The sequence below is a fragment of the Taudactylus pleione genome, unplaced genomic scaffold (assembly GCF_031769625.1).
Source record: "Taudactylus pleione unplaced genomic scaffold, aTauple2 ptg000455l, whole genome shotgun sequence".
In the NCBI taxonomy this organism is placed as follows: domain Eukaryota; kingdom Metazoa; phylum Chordata; class Amphibia; order Anura; family Myobatrachidae; genus Taudactylus; species Taudactylus pleione.
Genome location: NW_028284857.1, coordinates 1,283,654 through 1,302,966, shown reverse-complemented (window position 1 = coordinate 1,302,966; position 19,313 = coordinate 1,283,654). Strand labels below are relative to the sequence as shown.

The window sequence follows — 19,313 nt, the reverse complement described above, 5'->3', positions numbered from 1 at the left end:
AGGATGTAATAATGGAGGAATCACATTTCAGGGAAGGTAATGGGAGGTAATAATGGAGGAATCACACTTCAGTGATGGTGATGAGAGGTAATAATGGAGGAATCACACTTCAAGGATAGTGACAGGAGGTAATAATGGATGGATCACACTTCAGGGAAGGTGATGAGAGGTAATAATGGAGGAATCACACTTCAAGGATAGTGACAGGAGGTAATAATGGATGGATCACACTTCAGGGAAGGTGATGAGAGGTAATAATGGAGGAATCACACTTAAGGGATGGCGATGAGAGGTAATAATGGAGGAATCACACTTCAGGAATGGTACTAGGAGGTAATAATGGAGGAATCACACTTCAGGGATGGAGACGGGAGGTAATGGAGGAATCACACTTCAGGGATGGTGATGAAAGGTAATAATGGAGGAATCACACTTCAGGGATGGTGACGGGAGGTAATGGAGGAATCACACTTCAGGGATGGTGACGGGAGGTAGTGGCGGAATCACACTTCAGGCATAGTAACGGGAAGTAATAATGGAGGAATCACACTTCAGGGATGGAGACGGGAGGTAATGGAGGAATCACACTTCAGGTACGGTGACGGGAGGTAATAATGGAGGAATCACACTGCAGGCATAGTTACGGGAGGTAATAATGGAGGAATCACACTTCAGGGATGGTAATAGGACGTAATAATGGAGGAATCACATTGCAGGGAAGGTAATGGGAGGTAATAATGGAGGAATCACACTTCAGGCATAGTAACAGGAGGTAATAATGGAGGAATCACACTTCAGGGATGGTAATAGGACGTAATAATGGAGGAATCACATTGCAGGGAAGGTAATGGGAGGTAATAATGGAGGAATCACACTTCAGTGATGGTGATGAGAGGTAGTAATGGAGGAATCACACTTCAGGGATAGTGACAGGAGGTAATAATGGAGGAATCACACTTCAGGGATGGTGACGGGAGGTAATAATGGAGGAATTACACTTCAGGGATGGTGATGAGAGGTAATAATGGAGGAATCACATTTTAGGGAAGGTAATGGGAGGTAATAATGGAGGAATCACTAAAGAAATAGTGACTGGGTAATAGTAGAGTAGTGGCTAACAACAGGAAAACACTTACTTCTTTAAGTGGCTCACTAAGTTCTCCTAGAATGTTTTCCTCATCAAACATTTTGCCCTGGTAACGATGCTCATAATACTCATGAATTCTTTGTCGTGTATCTGGAGGCAGCTTGTGAAAGGACATGTACTGCTCCACCTGTTTGTACTGTGGGATACACAGAGTAAATGTACAGTTAGTACTCTCCTCACTTCTCCCCACCTCTAGTTCGGTCTATGCTCTGCTCACCTTCTCCTGGTACTGGCGGCGAGAGGAGTCCAGAGACTGGATGAGAGCCGTGGCATGGCCGATAAACATGGCATAACATGTGGCCCCTACGATCATACTGAGCATGGTAAGCCACACATCGGTCATTCCTTCTGGCGCCTGCTGTCCATAGCCAATGCAGAGCATGTGGCTCATAGCCTTAAAGATGGCGTGCGAGTACTGCTTGCCCCAGGACGCGTTCTGGTGAGGGATAGACACTGCGTCAGTGACAGGACAGAGACATGCTGGATGCTGCATCTCAGCTCATTGTGCACCTACCAGGAGCATCGGAGATGGAGTGTCAGCTCTGCAGCATCGCAGGGCTACAGGTGACACTGAGCATGGTCAATGGAGGTCCAAACAAAGAGTCAGAATGGGCATGTTTATCCCATATTATTATATATGTAACATCCCAGTCATGCTTATAACTGGTGTGACATGAGCTGACTGCATGCTATTGTACACGTGTCATGCGATTAACAAACCTATCACCAGTAATTAGCATGTTTTATTTTTTTTAAATACCCCTTTTGCATTAGCATGTACAGCAACATACCATTGTCATATGTTAAGCATGACTTAGAAAATATTTTTTTATACAAACAGCATTAGCACAAAATGCCTAGCCTTATCCCTTCTATGAAGTAAGCATGTGCTTGTCATATGTTACATGCCGTAAGCATGCATTCATTACATACATATAACATGCAATTAATGCAGACATGCTCCATCATACAGTCTATAGCATGTATACACAGAAGGCATGCTCCATCATACAGTCTATAGCATGTATACACAGTAGGTGTGCTCCATCATACAGTCTAGCATGTATACACATTAGGTGTGCTCCATCATACAGTCTAGCATGTATATACAGCAGGCATGCTCCATCATACAGTCTAGCATGTATACACAGTAGGTGTGCTCCATCATACAGTCTAACATGTATACATAGTAGGCATGCTTCATCATACAGTCTAGCATGTATACACAGTAGGCGTGCTCCATCATACAGTCTAGCATGTATACACAGTAGGCGTGCTCCATCATAATGCCTAGCTTTATCCTTTCTATGTAGTAAGCATGTGCTTGTCATATGTTACATGCCGTAAGCATGCATTCATTACATACATATAACATGCAATTAATGCAGACATGCTCCATCATACAGTCTAGCATGTATACACAGTAGGCGTGCTCCATCATACAGTCTAGCATGTATACACTGTAGGCGTGCTCCATCATACAGTCTAGCATGTATACACAGTAGGCGTGCTCCATCATACAGTCTATAGCATGTATACACAGTAGGTGTGCTCCATCATACAGTCTAGCATGTATACACAGTAGGTGTGCTCCATCATACAGTCTAGCATGTATATACAGCAGGCATGCTCCATCATACAGTCTAGCATGTATACACAGTAGGCGTGCTCCATCATACAGTCTAGCATGTATACACAGTAGGCGTGCTCCATCATACAGTCTAGCATGTATATACAGCAGGCATGCTCCATCATACAGTCTAGCATGTATACACAGTAGGTGTGCTCCATCATACAGTCTAGCATGTATATACAGCAGGCATGCTCCATCATACAGTCTAGCATGTATACACAGTAGGCGTGCTCCATCATACAGTCTAGCATGTATACACAGTAGGCGTGCTCCATCATACAGTCTAGCATGTATATACAGTAGGCGTGCTCCATCATACAGTCTAGCATGTTTATACAGAAGGCGTGCTATATTATACAGTCTAGCATGTATACACAGTAGGCGTGCTCCATCATACAGTCTAGCATGTATATATAGTAGGCGTGCTCCATCATACAGTCTAGTATGTATATACAGTAGGCGTGCTCCATCATACAGTCTAGCATGTATATACAGTAGGCGTGCTCCATCATACAGTCTAGCATGTATACACAGAAGGCATGCTCCATCATACAGTCTAGCATGTATAAACAGTAGGCATGCTCCATCAGTTTAGCATGTATGTACCGCAGACGTGCTCCATCATACAGTCTAGCATGTATACACAGTAGGCGTGCTCCATCATACAGTCTAGCATGTATACACAGTAGACGTGCTCCATCATACAGTCTAGCATGTATAAACAGTAGGCGTGCTTCATCATACAGTCTAGCATGTATAAACAGTAGGCGTGCTCCATCATACAGTCTAGCATATATACACAGCAGGCGTGCTCCATCATACAGTCTAGCATGTATATACAGTAGGCATGCTCCATCATACAGTCTAGCATGTATAAACAGTAGGCGTGCTCCATCATACAGTCTAGCATGTATATACAGTAGGCGTGCTCCATCATACAGTCTAGCATGTATATACAGTAGGCGTGCTCCATCATACAGTCTAGCATGTATAAACAGTAGGCGTGCTCCATCATACAGTCTAGCATGTATGTACCGCAGACATGCGCCATCATACAGTCTAGCATGTATATACAGCAGGCATGCTCCATCATACAGTCTAGCATGTATATACAGCAGGCATGCTCCATCATACAGTCTAGCATGTATAAACAGCTGGCATGCTCCATCATACAGTCTATAGCATGTATAAACAGTAGGCGTGCTCCATCATACAGTCTAGCATGTATACACAGTAGGTATGCTCCATCATACAGTCTAGCATGTATATACAGTAGGCGTGCTCCATCATACAGTCTAGCATGTATACACAGTAGGCGTGCTCCATCATACAGTCTAGCATGTATATACAGTAGGCGTGCTCCATCATACAGTCTAGCATGTATACACAGTAGGCGTGCTCCATCATACAGTCTAGCATGTATATACAGTAGGCGTGCTCCATCATACAGTCTAGCATGTATACACAGTAGGCGTGCTCTTGCAGATCTCCATACCTACAGCGACATGAAATGGCAAAAACCTCATGGCAGCTGAAAAACGCATCTGTTAATTGTCTGCATGGCAATCATATGTGAGAGTCTAATACAAATCATGTGTGTGTAACGAGTACTGCTGTGTAAGTGCTGCTATACATACTATGACGTGGCCTCACCGACATCCAGTTGCCGGTCGGAGGGGCCACATCAAAGATTCTCATACACAAATTGTAAAGATGAAACAAGGCAACAGGTCTCCCCTAATAGGCGTGATCACGTGACGCCTCATGCCTCCTATCCACTATAATAGGTGGGATCATGTGACGCCTCATGCCTCCTATCTTCTATAATAGGTGGGATCACGTGACGCCTCATGCCTCCTATCCACTATAATAGGTGTGATCACGTGACGCCTCATGCCTCCTATCCACTATAATAGGTGTGATCACGTGATGCCTCATGCCTCCTATCCAGTGTAATAGGTGTGATTACGTGACGCCTCATCTCTCTTAATAATAATAGGCGTGACCACATGACAGGTGCCTGTATACCCTGCTGGTAATGACACCGGCGGGGGAGTAATGGTGACAGGTGCCTGTATACCCTGCTGGTAATGACACCGGCGGGGGCGTAATGGTGACAGGTGCCTGTATACCCTGCTGGGACCCCTGCCGTATATATATTATATACCATAGTACATCACAGGCCCCCTGCCGTATATATACCATAGTACATCACAGGCCCCCTGCCGTATATATATACCATAGTACATCACAGGCCCCCTGCCGTATATATACACCATAGTACATCACAGGCTTCCTGCCGTATATACACCATAGTACATCACAGGCCTCCTGCCGTATATATATACACCATAGTACATCACAGGCCCCCTGCCGTATATATACACCATAGTACATCACAGGCCCCCTGCCGTATATATACACCATAGTACATCACAGGCACCCTGCCGTATATATATACACCATAGTACATCAAAGGCCCCCTGCCGTATATATATACCATAGTACATCACAGGCCCCCTGCCGTATATATACACCATAGTACATCACAGGCCCCCTGCCGTATATATACACCATAGTACATCACAGGCCTCCTGCCGTATATATACACCATAGTACATCACAGGCCCCCTGCCGTATATATACACCATAGTACATCACAGGCCCCCTGCCGTATATATACACCATAGTACATCACAGGCCCCCTGCCGTATATATACACCATAGTACATCAAAGGCCCCCTGCCGTATATATATACCATAGTACATAACAGGCCCCCTGCCGTATATATATACCATAGTACATAACAGGCCCCCTGCCGTATATATACACCATAGTACATCACAGGCCCCCTGCCGTATATATACACCATAGTACATCACAGGCCCCCTGCCGTATATATACACCATAGTACATCAAAGGCCCCCTGCCATATATATATACCATAGAACATCACAGGCCCCCTGCCGTATATATACACCATAGTACATCACAGGCCCCCTGCCGTATATATACACCATAGCACATCACAGGCTCCCTGCCGTATATATATATACCATAGAACATCAAAGGCCCCCTGCCGTATATATATACCATAGTACATAACAGGCCCCCTGCCGTATATATACACCATAGTACATCACAGTCCCCCTGCCGTATATATACACCATAGTACATCACAGGCCCCCTGCCGTATATATACACCATAGCACATCACAGGCTCCCTGCCGTATATATATATACCATAGAACATCAAAGGCCCCCTGCCGTATATATATACCATAGTACATAACAGGCCCCCTGCCGTATATATACACCATAGTACATCACAGTCCCCCTGCCGTATATATACACCATAGTACATCACAGGCCCCCTGCCGTATATATATATATATATATATATACCATAGAACATCAAAGGCCCCCTGCCGTATATATATACCATAGTACATCACAGGCCCCCTGCCGTATATATACACCATAGTACATCACAGGCCCCCTGCCGTATATATATATACCGTAGAACATCAAAGGCCCCCTGCCGTATATATATACCATAGTACCACAGGCCCCCTGCCGTATATATACACCATAGTACATCACAGGCCCCCTGCCGTATATATACACACCATAGTACATCACAGGCCCCCTGCCGTATATATATATACCAAAGAACATCAAAGGCCCCCTGCCGTATATATACACCATAGTACATAACAGGCCCCCTGCCGTATAACCCCTGCAGCCCCACCATAGACACTGCCATACTTGTTGCTATGGGTTACAGCACCTTGTTACCTGTGCACCTGTCTGTCATTACACTTACAGATGATAGCACCCACAATACACGTCTGTATCCCGTACATGTCACAGTGACATCTATATGGGGCGTTGTGGGAAGAATCCCGGTGAGACACAGAACAGCACAGGGGCATAGCAGCGGGCAGACTGGTGAGACACAGGACAGCACAGGGGCATAGCAGCGGGCAGACTGGTGAGACACAGAACAGCACAGGGGCATAGCAGCTGGCAGACTGGTGAGACACAGAACAGCACAGGGGCATAGCAGCGGGCAGACTGGTGAGACACAGAAAAGCACAGGGGTATAGCAGCGGGCAGACTGGTGAGACACAGAAAAGCACAGGGGCATAGCAGCGGGCAGACAGGTGAGACAGAACAGCACAGGGGCATAGCGGCGGGGAGACTGGTGAGACACAGAACAGCACAGGGGCATAGCGGCGGGCAGACTGGTGAGACACAGAACAGCACAGGGGCATAGCGGCGGGCAGACTGGTGAGACACAGAACAGCACAGGGGGATAGCGGCGGGCAGACTGGTGAGACACAGAACAGCACAGGGGCATAGCAGCGGGCAGACTGGTGAGACACAGAAAAGCACAGGGGTATAGCAGCGGGCAGACTGGTGAGACACAGAAAAGCACAGGGGCATAGCAGCGGGCAGACAGGTGAGACAGAACAGCACAGGGGCATAGCGGCGGGGAGACTGGTGAGACACAGAACAGCACAGGGGCATAGCAGCGGGCAGACTGGTGAGACACAGAACAGCACAGGGGCATAGCAGCGGGCAGAATGGTGAGACACAGAACAGAACAGGGGCATAGCAGCGGGCAGACTGGTGAGACACAGAACAGCACAGGGGCATAGCAGCGGGCAGACTGGTGAGACACAGAACAGCACAGGGGCATAGCAGCGGGCAGACTGGTGAGACACAGCACAGCACAGGGGCATAGCAGCGGGCAGACTGGTGAGACACAGAACAGCACAGGGGCATAGCAGCGGGCAGACTGGTGAGACACAGAACAGCACAGGGGCATAGCAGCGGGCAGACTGGTGAGACACAGAAAAGCACAGGGGGATAGCAGCGGGCAGACAGGTGAGACAGAACAGCACAGGGGCATAGCAGCGAGCAGACTGGTGAGACACAGAAAAGCACAGGGGCATAGCAGCGGGCAAACAGGTGAGACAGAACAGCACAGGGGCATAGCGGCGGGGAGACTGGTGAGACACAGAACAGCACAGGGGCATAGCGGCGGGCAGACTGATGAGACACAGAACAGCACAGGGGCATAGCGGCGGGCAGACTGGTGAGACACAGAACAGCACAGGGGGATAGCGGCGGGCAGACTGGTGAGACACAGAACAGCACAGGGGCATAGCAGCGGGCAGACTGGTGAGACACAGAACAGCACAGGGGGATAGCAGCGGGCAGACTGGTGAGACACAGAACAGCACAGGGGGATAGCAGCGGGCAGACTGGTGAGCTACAGAACAGCACAGGGGGATAGCAGCGGGCAGACTGGTGAGCTACAGAACAGCACAGGGGGATAGCAGCGGGCAGACTGGTGAGACACAGAACAGCACAGGGGCATAGCAGCGGGCAGACTGGTGAGACACAGAACAGCACAGGGGCATAGCAGCGGGCAGATTGGTGAGACACAGAACAGCACAGGGGGATAGCAGCGGGCAGATGTACGCCAGCCTGTGTGTAATGAGAGGGAGACATGTGCCCTGATCAGTGAGTCTCCCCTCTCCCCCCGGGGTGACACTACAAAGAAGGAGCAGGGAGATCACTCACCACCATCTTGCTGATGTAGACCCAGCAATCCTCCGGGAAATCCTGCAGCATCGGCACCAGGAACTGCAGACACCCGTCCCAGTGACAGAGCAACAACATCATCCCGATGAGATTAAAGATCCGCACAACTGCGCTGGCCAGGTCGTAGGTCATGTGGAAGATCTGACCGGCAAGAGAAACAGGCAGAGTTACACAGTGTCCTACCCTCATGTCATATAGCCAGCAAGAGAAACAGGCAGAGTTACACAGTGTCTTACCCTCATGTCATATAGCCAGCAAGAGAAACAGGCAGAGTTACACAGTGTCCTGCCCTCATGTCATATAGCCAGCAAGAGAAACAGGCAGAGTTACACAGTGTCCTGCCCTCATGTCATATAGCCAGCAAGAGAAACAGGCAGAGTTACACAGTGTCCTGTCCTCATGTCATATAGCCAGCAAGAGAAACAGGCAGAGTTACACAGTGTCCTATTCTCATGTCATATAGCCAGCAAGAGAAACAGGCAGAGTTACACGGTGTCCTACCCTCATGTCATATAGCCAGCAAGAGAAACAGGCAGAGTTACACAGTGTCCTACCCTCATGTCATATAGCCAGCAAGAGAAACAGGCAGAGTTACACGGTGTCTTACTCTCATGTCATATAGCCAGCAAGAGAAACAGGCAGAGTTACACAGTGTCTTACCCTCATGTCATATAGCCAGCAAGAGAAACAGGCAGAGTTACACGGTGTCCTGCCCTCATGTCATATAGCCAGCAAGAGAAACAGGCAGAGTTACACAGTGTCCTGTCCTCATGTCATATAGCCAGCAAGAGAAACAGGCAGAGTTACACGGTGTCCTGCCCTCATGTCATATAGCCAGCAAGAGAAACAGGCAGAGTTACACGGAGTCCTGCCCTCATGTCATATAGCCAGCAAGAGAAACAGGCAGAGTTACACGGTGTCCTGCCCTCATGTCATATAGCCAGCAAGAGAAACAGGCAGAGTTACACGGAGTCCTGCCCTCATGTCATATAGCCAGCAAGAGAAACAGGCAGAGTTACACGGTGTCCTGCCCTCATGTCATATAGCCAGCAAGAGAAACAGGCAGAGTTACACGGTGTCCTATTCTCATGTCATATAGCCAGCAAGAGAAACAGGCAGAGTTACACAGTGTCCTACCCTCATGTCATATAGCCAACAAGAGAAACAGGCAGAGTTACACGGTGTCCTGCCCTCATGTCATATAGCCAGCAAGAGAAACAGGCAGAGTTACACAGTGTCCTGCCCTCATGTCATATAGCCAGCAAGAGAAACAGGCAGAGTTACACGGTGTCCTGCCCTCATGTCATATAGCCAGCAAGAGAAACAGGCAGAGTTACACAGTGTCCTGCCCTCATGTCATATAGCCAGCAAGAGAAACAGGCAGAGTTACACGGTGTCCTGCCCTCATGTCATATAGCCAGCAAGAGAAACAGGCAGAGTTACACAGTGTCCTGCCCTCATGTCATATAGCCAACAAGAGAAACAGGCAGAGTTACACGGTGTCCTGCCCTCATGTCATATAGCCAGCAAGAGAAACAGGCAGAGTTACACAGTGTCCTGCCCTCATGTCATATAGCCAGCAAGAGAAACAGGCAGAGTTACACGGAGTCCTGCCCTCATGTCATATAGCCAGCAAGAGAAACAGGCAGAGTTACACAGTGTCCTACCCTCATGTCATATAGCCAGCAAGAGAAACAGGCAGAGTTACACAGTGTCCTGCCCTCATGTCATATAGCCAGCAAGAGAAACAGGCAGAGTTACACAGTGTCTTACCCTCATGTCATATAGCCAGCAAGAGAAACAGGCAGAGTTACACAGTGTCCTACCCTCATGTCATATAGCCAGCAAGAGAAACAGGCAGAGTTACACAGTGTCCTGCCCTCATGTCATATAGCCAGCAAGAGAAACAGGCAGAGTTACACGGAGTCCTGCCCTCATGTCATATAGCCAGCAAGAGAAACAGGCAGAGTTACACGGTGTCTTACTCTCATGTCATATAGCCAGCAAGAGAAACAGGCAGAGTTACACAGTGTCCTGTCCTCATGTCATATAGCCAGCAAGAGAAACAGGCAGAGTTACACGGAGTCCTACCCTCATGTCATATAGCCAGCAAGAGAAACAGGCAGAGTTACACGGTGTCCTACCCTCATGTCATATAGCCAACAAGAGAAACAGGCAGAGTTACACGGTGTCCTACCCTCATGTCATATAGCCAGCAAGAGAAACAGGCAGAGTTACACAGTGTCCTGTCCTCATGTCATATAGCCAGCAAGAGAAACAGGCAGAGTTACACAGTGTCCTATTCTCATGTCATATAGCCAGCAAGAGAAACAGGCAGAGTTACACGGAGTCCTGCCCTCATGTCATATAGCCAGCAAGAGAAACAGGCAGAGTTACACGGAGTCCTGCCCTCATGTCATATAGCCAGCAAGAGAAACAGGCAGAGTTACACGGTGTCCTGCCCTCATGTCATATAGCCAGCAAGAGAAACAGGCAGAGTTACACAGTGTCTTATTCTCATGTCATATAGCCAGCAAGAGAAACAGGCAGAGTTACACGGTGTCTTACTCTCATGTCATATAGCCAGCAAGAGAAACAGGCAGAGTTACACGGTGTCCTGCCCTCATGTCATATAGCCAGCAAGAGAAACAGGCAGAGTTACACAGTGTCCTGCCCTCATGTCATATAGCCAGCAAGAGAAACAGGCAGAGTTACACAGTGTCCTACCCTCATGTCATATAGCCAGCAAGAGAAACAGGCAGAGTTACACGGAGTCCTGCCCTCATGTCATATAGCCAGCAAGAGAAACAGGCAGAGTTACACAGTGTCCTACCCTCATGTCATATAGCCAGCAAGAGAAACAGGCAGAGTTACACAGTGTCCTGCCCTCATGTCATATAGCCAGCAAGAGAAACAGGCAGAGTTACACGGTGTCCTATTCTCATGTCATATAGCCAGCAAGAGAAACAGGCAGAGTTACACAGTGTCCTGCCCTCATGTCATATAGCCAGCAAGAGAAACAGGCAGAGTTACACAGTGTCCTGCCCTCATGTCATATAGCCAGCAAGAGAAACAGGCAGAGTTACACGGTGTCCTGCCCTCATGTCATATAGCCAGCAAGAGAAACAGGCAGAGTTACACGGTGTCCTGCCCTCATGTCATATAGCCAGCAAGAGAAACAGGCAGAGTTACACAGTGTCCTGCCCTCATGTCATATAGCCAGCAAGAGAAACAGGCAGAGTTACACGGAGTCCTGCCCTCATGTCATATAGCCAGCAAGAGAAACAGGCAGAGTTACACGGAGTCCTGCCCTCATGTCATATAGCCAGCAAGAGAAACAGGCAGAGTTACACGGTGTCCTGCCCTCATGTCATATAGCCAGCAAGAGAAACAGGCAGAGTTACACGGTGTCCTATTCTCATGTCATATAGCCAGCAAGAGAAACAGGCAGAGTTACACAGTGTCCTACCCTCATGTCATATAGCCAACAAGAGAAACAGGCAGAGTTACACGGTGTCCTGCCCTCATGTCATATAGCCAGCAAGAGAAACAGGCAGAGTTACACGGTGTCCTGCCCTCATGTCATATAGCCAGCAAGAGAAACAGGCAGAGTTACACAGTGTCCTGCCCTCATGTCATATAGCCAGCAAGAGAAACAGGCAGAGTTACACGGTGTCCTGCCCTCATGTCATATAGCCAGCAAGAGAAACAGGCAGAGTTACACGGTGTCCTGCCCTCATGTCATATAGCCAGCAAGAGAAACAGGCAGAGTTACACAGTGTCCTGCCCTCATGTCATATAGCCAGCAAGAGAAACAGGCAGAGTTACACGGAGTCCTGCCCTCATGTCATATAGCCAGCAAGAGAAACAGGCAGAGTTACACAGTGTCCTACCCTCATGTCATATAGCCAGCAAGAGAAACAGGCAGAGTTACACAGTGTCCTGCCCTCATGTCATATAGCCAGCAAGAGAAACAGGCAGAGTTACACAGTGTCTTACCCTCATGTCATATAGCCAGCAAGAGAAACAGGCAGAGTTACACAGTGTCCTACCCTCATGTCATATAGCCAGCAAGAGAAACAGGCAGAGTTACACAGTGTCCTGCCCTCATGTCATATAGCCAGCAAGAGAAACAGGCAGAGTTACACGGAGTCCTGCCCTCATGTCATATAGCCAGCAAGAGAAACAGGCAGAGTTACACGGTGTCTTACTCTCATGTCATATAGCCAGCAAGAGAAACAGGCAGAGTTACACAGTGTCCTGTCCTCATGTCATATAGCCAGCAAGAGAAACAGGCAGAGTTACACGGAGTCCTACCCTCATGTCATATAGCCAGCAAGAGAAACAGGCAGAGTTACACGGTGTCCTACCCTCATGTCATATAGCCAACAAGAGAAACAGGCAGAGTTACACGGTGTCCTACCCTCATGTCATATAGCCAGCAAGAGAAACAGGCAGAGTTACACAGTGTCCTGTCCTCATGTCATATAGCCAGCAAGAGAAACAGGCAGAGTTACACAGTGTCCTATTCTCATGTCATATAGCCAGCAAGAGAAACAGGCAGAGTTACACGGAGTCCTGCCCTCATGTCATATAGCCAGCAAGAGAAACAGGCAGAGTTACACGGAGTCCTGCCCTCATGTCATATAGCCAGCAAGAGAAACAGGCAGAGTTACACGGTGTCTTACTCTCATGTCATATAGCCAGCAAGAGAAACAGGCAGAGTTACACGGTGTCCTGCCCTCATGTCATATAGCCAGCAAGAGAAACAGGCAGAGTTACACAGTGTCCTGCCCTCATGTCATATAGCCAGCAAGAGAAACAGGCAGAGTTACACAGTGTCCTACCCTCATGTCATATAGCCAGCAAGAGAAACAGGCAGAGTTACACGGAGTCCTGCCCTCATGTCATATAGCCAGCAAGAGAAACAGGCAGAGTTACACAGTGTCCTACCCTCATGTCATATAGCCAGCAAGAGAAACAGGCAGAGTTACACAGTGTCCTGCCCTCATGTCATATAGCCAGCAAGAGAAACAGGCAGAGTTACACAGTGTCTTACCCTCATGTCATATAGCCAGCAAGAGAAACAGGCAGAGTTACACAGTGTCCTACCCTCATGTCATATAGCCAGCAAGAGAAACAGGCAGAGTTACACAGTGTCCTGTCCTCATGTCATATAGCCAGCAAGAGAAACAGGCAGAGTTACACGGTGTCCTACCCTCATGTCATATAGCCAGCAAGAGAAACAGGCAGAGTTACACAGTGTCCTACCCTCATGTCATATAGCCAGCAAGAGAAACAGGCAGAGTTACACGGTGTCTTACCCTCATGTCATATAGCCAGCAAGAGAAACAGGCAGAGTTACACAGTGTCCTATTCTCATGTCATATAGCCAGCAAGAGAAACAGGCAGAGTTACACGGTGTCCTGTCCTCATGTCATATAGCCAGCAAGAGAAACAGGCAGAGTTACACAGTGTCCTACCCTCATGTGTATCTCTCAGCATCACGTCATATAGCCAGCAGGAGGCACTCTGATAGAGCCAGGGGTGCTTCTATCATGCATATCCCTGCAGGGTCACACCCACGTACCCACCCCTGCAGGGTCATGCCCAAGTACCCACCCCTGCATGGTCACACCCATGTACACCCCCCTGCGGAGTCACACCCATGTACACCCCCCTGCGCGGTCACACCCACGTACACCCCCCTGCGGGGTCACACCCACGTACACCCCCCTGCTGGGTCGCACCCACGTACCCACCCCTGCAGGGTCATGCCCACGTACACCCCCCTGCGGAGTCACACCCATGTACACCCCCCTGCGCAGTCACACCCATGTACAACCCCCTGCGCAGTCACACCCATGTACAACCCCCTGCGGGGTCACACCCACGTACAACCCCCTGCGGGGTCACACCCACGTACACCCCCCTGCCGGGTCACACCCACGTACCCACCCCTGCAGGGCTATAATTACTATATAGGTAACCTAAGCCCATACCTAGTGTCCTGGCTGTTATTACTATATAGGTAACCTAAGCCCGTACCTGGGGTCCTGGCTGTAATGACTCTATAGGTAACCTAAGCCCATACCTGGGGTCCTGGCTGTAATTACTACATAGGTAACCTACGCCCGTACCTGGTGTCCTGGCTGTAATTACTATATAGGTAACCTAAGCCCATACCTGGTGTCCTGGCTGTAATTACTATATAGGTAACCTAAGCCCATACCTGGTGTCCTGGCTGTAATTACTACATAGGTAACCTAAGCCCATACCTGGTGTCCTGGCTGTAATGACTATATAGGTAACCTAAGCCCGTACCTGGTGTCCTGGCTGTAATTACTATATAGGTAACCTAAGCCCATACCTAGTGTCCTGGCTGTTATTACTATATAGGTAACCTAAGCCCATACCTGGGGTCCTGGCTGTAATGACTCTATAGGTAACCTAAGCCCATACCTGGGGTCCTGGCTGTAATTACTACATAGGTAACCTAAGCCCATACCTGGTGTCCTGGCTGTAATTACTATATAGGTAACCTAAGCCCATACCTGGGGTCCTGGCTGTAATTACTATATATGTAACCTAAGCCCATACCTGGGGTCCTGGCTGTAATGACTATATAGGTAACCTAAGCCCATACCTGGAGTCCTGGCTGTAATGACTATATAGGTAACCTAAGCCCATACCTGGGGTCTTGGCTGTAATGACTATATAGGTAACCTAAGCCCATACCTGGGGTCTTGGCTGTAATGTCTATATATGTAACCTAAGCCCATACCTGGGGTCCTGGCTGTAATGACTATATAGGTAACCTAAGCCCATACCTGGGGTCCTGGCTGTAATGACTATATAGGTAACCTAAGCCCATACCTGGGGTCCTGGCTGTAATGACTATATAGGTAACCTAAGCCCATACCTGGGGTCCTGGCTGTAATGACTATATAGGTAACCTAAGCCCATACCTGGGGTCTGGCTGTAATTACTATATAGGTAACCTAAGCCCATACCTGGGGTCCTGGCTGTAATGACTATATAGGTAACCTAAGCCCGTACCTGAGGTCCTGGCTGTAATTACTATATAGGTAACCTAAGCCCATACCTGGTGTCCTGGCTGTAATGACTATATAGGTAACCTAAGCCCATACCTGGGGTCCTGGCTGTAATTACTATATAGGTAACCTAAGCCCATACCTGGGGTCCTGGCTGTAATGACTATATAGGTAACCTAAGCCCATACCTGGGGTCCTGGCTGTAATTACTATATAGGTAACCTAAGCCCATACCTGGGGTCCTGGCTGTAATTACTATATAGGTAACCTAAGCCCATACCTGAGGTCCTGGCTGTAATTACTATATAGGTAACCTAAGCCCATACCTGGGGTCTTGGCTGTAATGACTATATAGGTAACCTAAGCCCATACCTGGTGTCCTGGCTGTAATTACTATATAGGTAACCTAAGCCCGTACCTGGGGTCCTGGCTGTAATTACTATATAGGTAACCTAAGCCCATACCTGGGGTCCTGGCTGTAATTACTATATAGGTAACCTAAGCCCGTACCTGAGGTCCTGGCTGTAATTACTATATAGGTAACCTAAGCCCATACCTGGGGTCTTGGCTGTAATGACTATATAGGTAACCTAAGCCCATACCTGGTGTCCTGGCTGTAATGACTATATAGGTAACCTAAGCCCATACCTGGTGTCCTGGCTGTAATTACTATATAGGTAACCTAAGCCCATACCTGGGGTCTGGCTGTAATGACTATATAGGTAACCTAAGCCCATACCTGAGGTCCTGGCTGTAATGACTATATAGGTAACCTAAGCCCATACCTGGGGTCCTGGCTGTAATTACTATATATGTAACCTAAGCCCATACCTGGGGTCCTGGCTGTAATTACTATATAGGTAACCTAAGCCCATACCTGGGGTCCTGGCTGTAATTACTATATAGGTAACCTAAGCCCATACCTGGTGTCCTGGCTGTAATTACTATATAGGTAACCTAAGCCCATACCTGGTGTCCTGGCTGTTATTACTATATAGGTAACCTAAGCCCGTACCTGAGGTCCTGGCTGTAATGACTATATATGTAACCTAAGCCCATACCTGGGGTCCTGGCTGTAATGACTATATATGTAACCTAAGCCCATACCTGGGGTCCTGGCTGTAATGACTATATAGGTAACCTAAGCCCATACCTGGGGTCCTGGCTGTAATGACTATATAGGTAACCTAAGCCCATACCTGGGGTCCTGGCTGTAATGACTATATAGGTAACCTAAGCCCATACCTGGGGTCCTGGCTGTAATTACTATATAGGTAACCTAAGCCCATACCTGGGGTCCTGGCTGTAATGTCTATATAGGTAACCTAAGCCCATACCTGGGGTCCTGGCTGTAATGTCTATATAGGTAACCTAAGCCCATACCTGAGGTCCTGGCTGTTATTACTATATAGGTAACCTAAGCCCATACCTGGTGTCCTGGCTGTAATGACTATATAGGTAACCTAAGCCCATACCTGAGGTCCTGGCTGTAATGACTATATAGGTAACCTAAGCCCATACCTGAGGTCCTGGCTGTAATGACTATATAGGTAACCTAAGCCCATACCTGGGGTCCTGGCTGTAATTACTATATATGTAACCTAAGCCCATACCTGGGGTCCTGGCTGTAATTACTATATAGGTAACCTAAGCCCATACCTGGGGTCCTGGCTGTAATTATTATATAGGTAACCTAAGCCCATACCTGGTGTCCTGGCTGTAATTACTATATAGGTAACCTAAGCCCATACCTGGTGTCCTGGCTGTTATTACTATATAGGTAACCTAAGCCCGTACCTAGTGTCCTGGCTGTAATGACTATATATGTAACCTAAGCCCATACCTGGGGTCCTGGCTGTAATGACTATATAGGTAGCCTAAGCCCATACCTGGGGTCCTGGCTGTAATGACTATATAGGTAACCTAAGCCCATACCTGGGGTCCTGGCTGTAATGACTATATAGGTAACCTAAGCCCATACCTGGGGTCCTGGCTGTAATTACTATATAGGTAACCTAAGCCCATACCTGGTGTCCTGGCTGTAATTACTATATAGGTAACCTAAGCCCATACCTGGTGTCCTGGCTGTTATTACTATATAGGTAACCTAAGCCCGTACCTAGTGTCCTGGCTGTAATGACTATATATGTAACCTAAGCCCATACCTGGGGTCCTGGCTGTAATGACTATATAGGTAGCCTAAGCCCATACCTGGGGTCCTGGCTGTAATGACTATATAGGTAACCTAAGCCCATACCTGGGGTCCTGGCTGTAATGACTATATATGTAACCTAAGCCCATACCTGGGGTCCTGGCTGTAATTACTATATAGGTAACCTAAGCCCATACCTGGGGTCCTGGCTGTAATGTCTATATAGGTAACCTAAGCCCATATCTGGGGTCCTGGCTGTAATGTCTATATAGGTAACCTAAGCCCGTACCTGGTGTCCTGGCTGTAATGACTATATAGGTAACCTAAGCCCATACCTGGTGTCCTGGCTGTAATGACTATATAGGTAACCTAAGCCCATACCTGGGGTCCTGGCTGTAATGACTATATATGTAACCTAAGCCCATACCTGGTGTCCTGGCTGTTATTACTATATAGGTAACCTAAGCCCGTACCTGGTGTCCTGGCTGTTATTACTATATAGGTAACCTAAGCCCGTACCTGGTGTCCTGGCTGTAATGACTATATAGGTAACCTAAGCCCATACCTGAGGTCCTGGCTGTAATGACTATATAGGTAACCTAAGCCCATACCTGGGGTCTTGGCTGTAATGACTATATAGGTAACCTAAGCCCATACCTGGTGTCCTGGCTGTAATTACTATATAGGTAACCTAAGCCCGTACCTGGGGTCCTGGCTGTAATTACTATATAGGTAACCTAAGCCCATACCTGGGGTCCTGGCTGTAATTACTATATAGGTAACCTAAGCCCGTACCTGAGGTCCTGGCTGTAATTACTATATAGGTAACCTAAGCCCATACCTGGGGTCTTGGCTGTAATGACTATATAGGTAACCTAAGCCCATACCTGGTGTCCTGGCTGTAATGACTATATAGGTAACCTAAGCCCATACCTGGTGTCCTGGCTGTAATTACTATATAGGTAACCTAAGCCCATACCTGGGGTCTGGCTGTAATGACTATATAGGTAACCTAAGCCCATACCTGAGGTCCTGGCTGTAATGACTATATAGGTAACCTAAGCCCATACCTGGGGTCCTGGCTGTAATTACTATATATGTAACCTAAGCCCATACCTGGGGTCCTGGCTGTAATTACTATATAGGTAACCTAAGCCCATACCTGGGGTCCTGGCTGTAATTACTATATAGGTAACCTAAGCCCATACCTGGTGTCCTGGCTGTAATTACTATATAGGTAACCTAAGCCCATACCTGGTGTCCTGGCTGTTATTACTATATAGGTAACCTAAGCCCGTACCTGAGGTCCTGGCTGTAATGACTATATATGTAACCTAAGCCCATACCTGGGGTCCTGGCTGTAATGACTATATATGTAACCTAAGCCCATACCTGGGGTCCTGGCTGTAATGACTATATAGGTAACCTAAGCCCATACCTGGGGTCCTGGCTGTAATGACTATATAGGTAACCTAAGCCCATACCTGGGGTCCTGGCTGTAATGACTATATAGGTAACCTAAGCCCATACCTGGGGTCCTGGCTGTAATTACTATATAGGTAACCTAAGCCCATACCTGGGGTCCTGGCTGTAATGTCTATATAGGTAACCTAAGCCCATACCTGGGGTCCTGGCTGTAATGTCTATATAGGTAACCTAAGCCCATACCTGAGGTCCTGGCTGTTATTACTATATAGGTAACCTAAGCC

At 48.0% G+C, this 19,313-nt stretch overlaps 1 protein-coding gene across 1 annotated transcript in view; it reads right to left on the bottom strand.

Annotated features, from left to right (window-relative positions):
* The window catches only part of HCN3 (hyperpolarization activated cyclic nucleotide gated potassium channel 3), an 82,204-nt gene that overhangs the window by 28,679 nt on the left and 34,212 nt on the right, over positions 1-19,313 (bottom strand). The window contains exons 3-5 of the mRNA XM_088448488.1: positions 8,377-8,538; positions 1,365-1,583; positions 1,137-1,283 (exon numbers count right to left, since the gene is read on the bottom strand). Of these exons, the coding sequence (XP_088304614.1) occupies positions 1,137-1,283; positions 1,365-1,583; positions 8,377-8,538 (528 nt within the window). The remainder of the gene's footprint in view (positions 1-1,136; positions 1,284-1,364; positions 1,584-8,376; positions 8,539-19,313) is intronic.